The 8,694-nt window shown below is 68.0% G+C and overlaps 1 protein-coding gene and 1 long non-coding RNA gene across 2 annotated transcripts; one reads left to right on the top strand and one right to left on the bottom strand.

Annotated features, from left to right (window-relative positions):
- Positions 1-2,317: 2,317 nt before the first annotated feature.
- LOC141737095 (proteasome subunit beta type-6-like) lies at positions 2,318-5,559 on the top strand. Its single transcript, XM_074571711.1, has 6 exons — positions 2,318-2,473; positions 2,991-3,058; positions 3,540-3,671; positions 3,923-4,052; positions 4,825-4,969; positions 5,279-5,559. Exons 1-6 carry the CDS (start codon positions 2,372-2,374, stop codon positions 5,413-5,415), a joined length of 714 nt encoding a protein of 237 aa, XP_074427812.1. The 5' UTR covers positions 2,318-2,371; the 3' UTR covers positions 5,416-5,559.
- A 628-nt stretch (positions 5,560-6,187) lies between these two features.
- Positions 6,188-8,694, bottom strand: LOC141737096 (uncharacterized). The gene is made up of 2 exons (XR_012585137.1): positions 8,652-8,694; positions 6,188-7,926 (listed from the first exon to the last, which is right to left on the bottom strand). It is a non-coding gene; the product is annotated as an uncharacterized LOC141737096 (long non-coding RNA).

Raw genomic sequence — 8,694 nt, 5'->3', positions numbered from 1 at the left:
ACAGGGGACAGGGAGAAAGGAGACCAAGGGGGGAAAAAAGGGGAAAGGGGGGAAAGGAAGAAGAGGGAGGGAAAGGGGGAATGGGGGCACAGGGACAACGGGAGAAAGAACGGGGGGGGAAAGAGGATGGGAGTAAACGGGAGGGGAAAGGCAGAAACAGGGAATGGGGGAAAGAAAGGTGGCGAGAGAACGGGGGAAGGAAGAAGAAAATGGGGGACGGCGGAGGAAGAACGGAAAAAGGAGGAAAAGGGAGACAGGAGACAGGAGGGACGGGGGAAAAGGCAAAGGGGACGGGGAAGAAAGGGGAAAGGGGGGACAGGAGACGGGGGTAAAGAATAGCGGGATGGGACGGGATGGGATGGGGGGAAGGGGACGGGATGGGATGGGATGAGATGGGATGGGACGGGATGGGATGGGACGGGAGGGGACGGGACGGGGGGAAGGGGAGGAGAACAAGGGGTACGGGGGAGAAAGGTGGGGAAGGGAGTGGGAAAAGGGAGGAGACGGGGGGATGAAAAGGGGGACGGGGGTGACGAAAGGGGGAAGGGGACACGGGGGAAGAAACGGGAACCAGCGGGCAAGGGACAAGAGGAGAAAGACGGGGAACGGGACGAACGGGGAAACGGGGCACGGGGGAAAGAAAGGCAGAAAGGGGAAACGGGACCGGGGAGAAAGAAAGGCCGGGGAGGAAGAACGGGGAAAGGCGGTACCGGGGGGAACGAAAAGAGAAAAGAGGGGACAGAGGACACGGGGGAAAAGGCAGAAAAGGTGGATGGGGCCCTGGGGGGACACGGGGGGAACAAGGGGCAAAGCGGGGATATGGGAAGGGGAGAAAGGGGAAAGGGAGAAAGGGGACAAGGCGGAGGGAAAGAGAGAAAAGAGGGACAAGAGAGGAAGGGAAGGGAGAGGGGGGACCAGGTACGGGGCTGGCGGGGGGGGGACAGGGCGAAGGAAAGGGGGAAGAGAGAACGGAGGGAAGAAAGGGAGAAAGGGGGAACAGGGGACGGGACAGGGGAGAGTGGGGAAAGAGGAAAAGGGGAACAGGGGACGGGGAGGGAAGAAAGGGGAAATGTGGGACGGGGGAAAGAATTGGGAAAGAAGGAAAGGGGGAACAGGCAACAGAAGGGAGAATGGCGAAAGGAGGGAAAGGAGGAACGGTGGATGTGGGAAGAGAACAGGGAAAGGAGAAAAGGAGGGACAGGGGACGGAGAGGAAAGCGTGGGAAAAGAAGGAAGGGGGAACATGGAACAAGGGGGAGAGGAACAGGACCGGGTGGGGAGAAAAGGGGAGATGTGGGACAGGGAGGGGAAGAATGGGGGAAGAAGGAAAGGAGGAACAGAGGACGGGGAAAAGAAAGGGGAAATGCGGATTGGGGGGAAGAACGGGGAGAGAGGGAAGGAGGGAACAGGGGATGGGGGAAGGAGGAAAGAAGGAACCGGGGAAGGAGGGGAAAGACGGGGAAGGAGGGGAAAGACGAGGAAGACCTCTGAACCCCCCCCCGAAACTCCCCACCTCGTCCCTGGCCTCCCTCAACGTGGCTCCCGAGGGCCGAGAAAAGCCACCTGGACGAGAAAAACCAGGGTCGGGCAACCGGGTAAATCCTCCGGCCGGCAGGGTCCTCTGCGCCGCCTGCAAAAAAAAAAAAGGACAAAAAAGGGAAAAAAAAAAAAAAAAAAAAAAGAAAAGAAAAACCCGCTGGAACACGCAGAGGCGCGGGTGAGGGTCACGGCAGACCTTCCCCGCAGCCTCCCCCCGCCTCAGACGCGCCGCAGCGGCCTGGTCACCCGCCCCGCGCCGGGCCCGGGATCGCGGGGGGCTGCCGGGGGCTGGGGGAGGCGCGGGGGGCACCGGGGGGGGTCGGGAGGAGGCGTGGGGACACCGGGGGGCACCGGGGGGGGGTCTGGAAGAGGCGCGGGGGCACCGGGGGGGGGTCTGGGGCACCGGGGGACACCGGGGGAGGTCTGGAAGAGGCGCGGGGGGCACCGGGGCGGGGGCTGGAGGAGGTGTGGGGACACCGGGGGACACCGGGGGGGTCTGGAGGAGGCTTGGGGACACCGGGGGGTACCGGGGGGGTCTGGAGGAGGCGCGGGGGACACCGGGGGGTACCGGGGGGGTCTGGAGGAGGCGTGGGGACACCGGGGGGTACCGGGGGGGGGGTCGGGAGGAGGCGTGGGGACACCGGGGGTCGCCGGGGGGGGGTCGGGAGGAGGCGTGGGGACACCGGGGGTCGCCGGGGGGGCGCTGCCGGGGGTGGGGAGGAGGCGCGCGGCCGGCCGTGCCGCCGTCCCTGCCGCGCTGCCGTAAAGCGCGGCGCCGCCCTCCCCACGTTGTCGTAAAAAGCGTCGCGCCGTCGTAAAGCGCGACAGGGAAGATGGCGGCGGCGGTGACGGTGCGGGCGGCCGCGGCCGAGCCCTGGGCCGGGATCGGGCCCGCGGGGGGGCAGGAGTGGGGCCGGGAGCCCGTCAGCACCGGCGTGAGTGGGGCGGGGGGGAGATGTGGGGCTGAGGGGTCAGTTGTGGGGCTGGGGGACCGGTTATGGGGCTGGGGGGGCGGGCTATGGGGCAGAGATACCCCCTTGTGGGGTTGGGGAGGGGGAGTTATGGGGCTGGGGGGCAGTTGTGGGGCTGGGGGGGGGCCCATGGGGGACTGGGGGGCGCGGTTGTGGGGCTGGGGAAGGGAATTGTGGGGCTGGGGGGGTCACTATGGGACAGGAGGGGGGTGGCTATGGGGCAGTCTGTGGGGCAGAGGGGTCGCTATGGGCCAGTCTGTGGGGCGGGGGGTTCACTATGGGGCAGGAGGGGGGTGGCTGTGGGGCAGAGGGGTCACTATGGGGCAGGAGGGGGGTGGCTATGGGGCAGAGGGGTCACTATGGGGCAGGAGGGGAGTGGCTATGGGGCAGTCTGTGGGGCAGAAGGATCGCTATGGGCCGGGGGGGGCGCTATGGGGCAGTCTGTGGGGCAGAGCCCCCCAAGCTCCCCCCCTCCCCCCAGACCACCATCATGGCCGTGGAGTTCGACGGGGGCGTCGTCATCGGGGCCGACTCCCGCACCACCACCGGGTGAGGTCACCGTGACGTCACCGTGATGTCACCGGGGGGGGGGCTGAGGGGGTCCCAGCCCTGGGGGGTGTCACCGTGTCACTCGTGTGGGCGTTGTGATGTCATTGCGATGATGTCACCGTGGGGGCAGCCCCAGAGGCCACCCATTGTCCCCGGCCCCGCTGATGTCACCGTGTCCCCGTCGTGTTACCTGTGATGTCACCCATGATGTCACCGTAACGGCGTGATCCCAGCTGTCCCCAGCTCCTCCCTTGTCCCCTGTGATGTCACCCACGTCCCCCATCGTGTTCCCCGTGACATCACCACGACATCACTCGTGTCACCCATGATGTCACTGTGACGGAGGGGGGGTCCCGGGTGTCCCCAGCCCCTCCCTTGTCACCTGCGCCGTCACTCCCACGTGGGCGGCTCCTTTCGGGGGGCGGCGGGGGAGGGGGGTGTGTGGCCTCTGCCGTGACATCACGGTGACATCACGGGGCAGGTCGTACGTGGCCAATCGGGTGACGGACAAGCTGACCCCCGTCCATGACCTCATCTTCTGCTGCCGCTCGGGCTCTGCCGCCGACACCCAGGCGGTGGCCGACGCCGTGGCCTATCAGCTGGGCTTCCACAGGTGGGGCGGGGCCGGGCGGGGCAGGGTGTGGTCACGGGCGGGGCACGGGGCAGGGTGTGGCCGGGGGGGGGTGGTCAGAGTGAGGGCGGAGCAGGGCAGGGCGTGGGCATGCCGGGGGGGGGGGGGGGGGCGTGGTCGGGGGGGCGTGGGGGTGGGGCAGGGTGTGGCCCAATGCTGGGGAGGGCGTGGCCAAGGTGTGGTGGGTGGGCGTGGCCAGGGCACGGCTGACCCCGCCCATGCCCCGCCCGCAGCGTGGAGCTGGCGGAGCCGCCCCGCGTGGGCACGGCCGCCCGCCTCTTCCAGCAGAGCTGCTACCGCTACCGCGAGGAGCTCAGCGCCGGCGTCATCGTGGCCGGCTGGGACCCACGGCGCGGGGGGCAGGTGGGGGGGCTCTGCCCCACGGCGGGGCTCTCTGCCCCACGGCGTCCCTCCTTCTGTGCTGTAATACCTCTCGCCGCCGCTCAGCGTCTGCTTTTCCCACCTAAGACGTCATCCTTTGCCCCATAGCGGGGCTTCTGCCCCATAGCACCCTCCTCTGCCCCACAGCGGGTTCCCCTCTGCCCCATAGCGGGGCTCTCTGCCCCATAGCATCGCTCTTTCTACCCCCTAACACATCTCATTACGCTTCAACATCCATTTCTCTATACTGGCATTTCATCCTCTGCCCCATAGTGCTTTTCTCTGCCCCATAGCAGGGCTTTCTGCCCCATAGCGTTTCCTTTTCTATTCTATACCACATGTCTTTGCCAACAGCATCTTTTTCCATGTCTTATTATCCCCTTCTCTGCCCCACAGCACCCTTCTCTGCCCCACAGCACCCTTCTCTGCCCCATAGCCACCCCACAGCCGCCCCCCGTCCCCCCCCAGGTGTATGTGGTGCTCATGGAGGGATGCTCCTGCGCCAGCCCTTCACAGTGGGGGGGGGGCTCAGGCATCTCCCTCCCTGCCCCATACCCCCCTTCCACCCCCCCCGCCCCATAGCTGCCCCATAGCCCCCCAGGTGTGCGTGGTGCCCATAGGGTGTCCGCCTGCTTCCCCGTAGCCCCCCCCCCCCCTTTCCTCCTCCCCACCTGTACCTGGTACCCATGGGGAGGGGGGCGGGGGCGGGGGTCGCCTCCCCATGGCTGCCCCACGGCGCTCTGTGCCCCCCCAGGTGTATGTGGTGCCCATGGGGGGGATGCTCCTGCGCCAGCCCTTCGCGGTGGGGGGCTCCGGCAGCTCCTACATCTACGGCTTCCTGGACGCCACCTTCCGGCCCGGCATGAGCCGGGAGCAGGGCAGGGACTTCGTCGCCCGAGGTGGGGCCGGGGGGGGGGCACGGAGGGGGGCGTCTGGGGGGGGATGCCATGGCAGGGTACAGATGGGGCCTTGCATTGGGGGGGGGGGGGGAGGACTCGGGGGGCAACAGGGGGGCACAGAGGGCTTTGGGGGGGTGGGGGGGGCATGGCCAGCACAGAGGGCGTTTGGGGGGCACGCGGCGGGGGGGCCCGGGGCAGTTTAGGGGGGGACACAGGGGCACCTACGGGGGTAACGTGGGGGTGTTTGGAGCGGGGGGGGGCCCAGGGGGGTGTCGGGGGGGTGGTCCCTGACCCATGTCTGCCCCCCAGGGCTGGCGCTGGCCATGGGGCGGGACGGCTCCAGCGGGGGGGTGATCCGCCTGGCCACCATCACCGCCGACGGCGTGGAGCGGGAGCTGCTGGCCGGGGACCAGCTGCCGGGGGGGGACGGCGGCCCCCCCATCTGAGGGGGCACCCCCCAAACCTGAGGGGGGGGGACACGGACACCCAGACGACGGGGGGGGGGCCCCATCCCCAAACCTGGGTGTGTGTCCCCCCCCCAAGGTGGGGGTCCCGGGGGGGGGGGGGGGGGGGCAATAAATGGCTCCATCAACTCGCTGCCTCTGCGTGGACTGAGGGGGGGGGTGTCCCCTTCCCTGTCACCTCCCCCCCCCCATCGTGGGGGTCCTCCCTCCTGTCACCTCCTGGGGGGGGAATGTCCCCTCCCCTGTCACCTCCTGGAGCCCGGTGTCCCCTCTCCCGTCCCCTCCGGGGGGGGGGGAAAATGTCGCCTCTGGCATCGTCCCGTGTCCCGTCGTCGTGTCCGTCCCCCCCCCCCCCCCGACCCGGCCCCGTGAAAAAGGGCGGGAAGAAAAGCGCGGGAACGCCTCGCGCCGGGTCCTCTCCCCCCCCCCCTCCCAGGCCCATCCGCGCGCGCGGGGCCGCCGGGGGCGGGGCCTGGCCGGGAGGGGGCGGGGCGAGGGGGGGGCGGGGGGACAGGACGGACCCGGGACCCCCCCGGACCCACCGGGACCGACCCACCGGGACCCCCCGGGCCATGGCGGGCCCGGCCCCCGCCGCCGGCTGCAGGAGACGGGGCCGCTGCGGGTGAGGGAGGGGAGGGGGGGGGGGGCGCGGCCTGCTGTGGGGCAGCCCCCCCAGCCCTGCCATGGGGCAGACCGCCCTGTGGGTCAGGCCCCACTTGCCGTGGGTCTGCCCCCCAACCACTCCACTGCTCGCTCTCGTCATGATTTCATTTTAATTAATTATTTTATAACGAGGAGTCATTAACGAAGCACTTTACGGGGCCGTGGGGTGCCCCACAGCACGGGGGGGGGGGGCCCACTGTGGGGCAGAGGTTGGGGGCCTCCTGCCCCACACGTGTCCTTGACAATCAATAAAATGCCGAAACTCCCCCAAAAATTGACCTTGGGCTGGTTGGGGGGGCAGAGGGAGACGTGTGGGGCAGGGGGGATGCCGTGGGACCTGTGACCCCCAGGTACTGGGGGATATGGGGAGGGATATGGGGCTGCCCCCCCCCCCAGACCCACAAGTCAGGGGGACCCAGGTGTCCAGCCCCACGGTGGGGGGGTGGGGGGCTGTGATTTGGGGTCGCCCCATAGCAGCACCCCATATCTGACGCCAACGGCTGCACTGATCTGTAGGGACATGGGGGGCACCCCACAGCCCTACAGGGACCCAGGGCTGCCCCATGGGGACGCGGGGCTGCCCCATAGCACCCACAGGGACCCAGAGACACCCCATAGGACAGAGAGAGACCCCACAGCCCCTATAGGGACACCCTACAGCCCCTATAGGGACCCACAGCTGCCCCATAGGGATGTGGGGCTGCCCCATAGCACGTAGAGACCCACGGACACGCAATAGCCCTCCATAGGGACACCCTACAGTCCCCACGGGGCTGCCCCATAGGGATGTTGGGCCGCCCTATAGCCCCCATAGGGACACCAAGACACCCCATAGGCCCCTACAGGGACCCCCTACCAGCCCCCATTGGGCCGTGGGGCTGCCCCATATCCCTCCCCCTATATGGGGGACCCCCCTATGGGGGGTCCCTCCCCCCACATGGGACCCTCCAACTCCCATAGGGACAATAAGACACCCCACAGCCCCTATAGGGCTACCCTATAGCCCCTATAGAGCCATGGGGCTGCCCCACAGCCCCCATAGAGACACTCTACAGCCCTATAGAAGCATGGGGCCACCTCACAGAGACACCCTACAGCCCCCAGAGCCATGGGGCTGCCCCACAGCCCCCATAGGGCTACTCTATAGCCCCTATAGGGACAATGAGATACCCCACAGTCCCCATAGGGACCATGAGACAACCCCCAGCCCCCATTGGGCCACTCTCCAGCCCCTATAGCGCCATGGGGCTGCCCCATAGGGACCACAAAACACCCCACAGGCCCCATAAGGCTGCCCCCCAGGTGCTATGGGGCTGCCCCACGGCCACTATGGGGCCCAGGAGACACCCCCCCAGCCCCCATAGGGACCACAAGACACCCCCCAGTCCCTATAGGGCCACTGTCCAGCCCCTGTAGCGCCATGGGGCTGCCCCACAGGGATCATGAGACACCCCCCCCAGGCCCCACAGAGCTGCCCCACAGCCCCCATAGTGCCATGGGGCTGCCCCACAGCCCCCACGGGGACCACGAGACATCCCCCCCCAGCCCCTACAGAGATACACACACCCCCCCCCCCCGGCCCCCATAGGGACCACGAGACGCCCCACACACCCCTGCAGGGCCGCCGCCGCCCCTCCCCCGGCCGCTATGGGGCTGCCCCACGGCAGCCGTGGGTCAGGGGCTGAGGAAGAGGCGCCGGTACCACTTGTTCATCTGCTCGAGGAAGATGAAGGTCAGCACCGTGTGGGGGCCCAGCCGGGCGTAGTAGGGGGTGAAGCCCTTCCACAGGCTGAAGAAACCCTCGTAGCGCACCACCTTCACCAGCACGTCCTGGGGGGGCACGGGGGGGGCACGGGGGTCGGGGGGGGCGCCGCCAAAAATCGGGGTCGAGCCCCAAAATTCAGGGGAACCCCCCCCCCCTAGAACTGGGACACCCCCTTCCTAATCATGGCCTGGGTGGGGTTGGGGGGGGGGGTGTGTCCCAAAATTCAGGGGAACCCCCCCCCCCCCGCAACATTTGAGGAACGCCCCCCCCAAAATGGCGGGAAACACCCCCCCCCCCCCCCCAGAACTGGGACACCCCCTTCCTAATCGTGGCCGGGGTGGGGGGGGTCCCAAATTCAGGGGAACCCCCCCCGCAAAGTGGGGGGAAAAACCCCAAACTTGGGACACCCCCTTCACCAGCACGTCCCGGTGGGGGGGGCCCCAAAAATTGGGGGTGGGGGGGGAGATCCCCCCTCCCGAATCTTTGGGACCCCCCCCCAAAATGCTGGGAAACCCCCCCCAAAACCACCGAGAACCCCCCCCCTCCAAATGCTGGGAAACTCCCCAAAAAAGGTGGGGACCCCCCCCCCTAAAACAAATTCTGCCCCCCCGACACCCCCCCCCCCCAAAATCCTGGGGGCTCCCCCGAAAAAACTGGGAAACGCCCCCCCTAAACCACTGAGGACTCCCCTAAAAATCTTAACACGCCCCCCCAAAGTGAAGGGACCCCCCCCCGCCCTAAAAATGTGTGTCGTGTCCCCCCCCCCCCCCAAAACGTGCCCCCCCCTCACCAGCCCGTTGCGATATTCGGGTTTCCCGTCGATCGTCCGCATG

This window comes from Larus michahellis, unplaced genomic scaffold (genome assembly GCF_964199755.1).
Source record: "Larus michahellis unplaced genomic scaffold, bLarMic1.1 SCAFFOLD_231, whole genome shotgun sequence".
Taxonomy (NCBI): domain Eukaryota; kingdom Metazoa; phylum Chordata; class Aves; order Charadriiformes; family Laridae; genus Larus; species Larus michahellis.
This window is presented reverse-complemented; position numbering and strand designations above follow the sequence as displayed.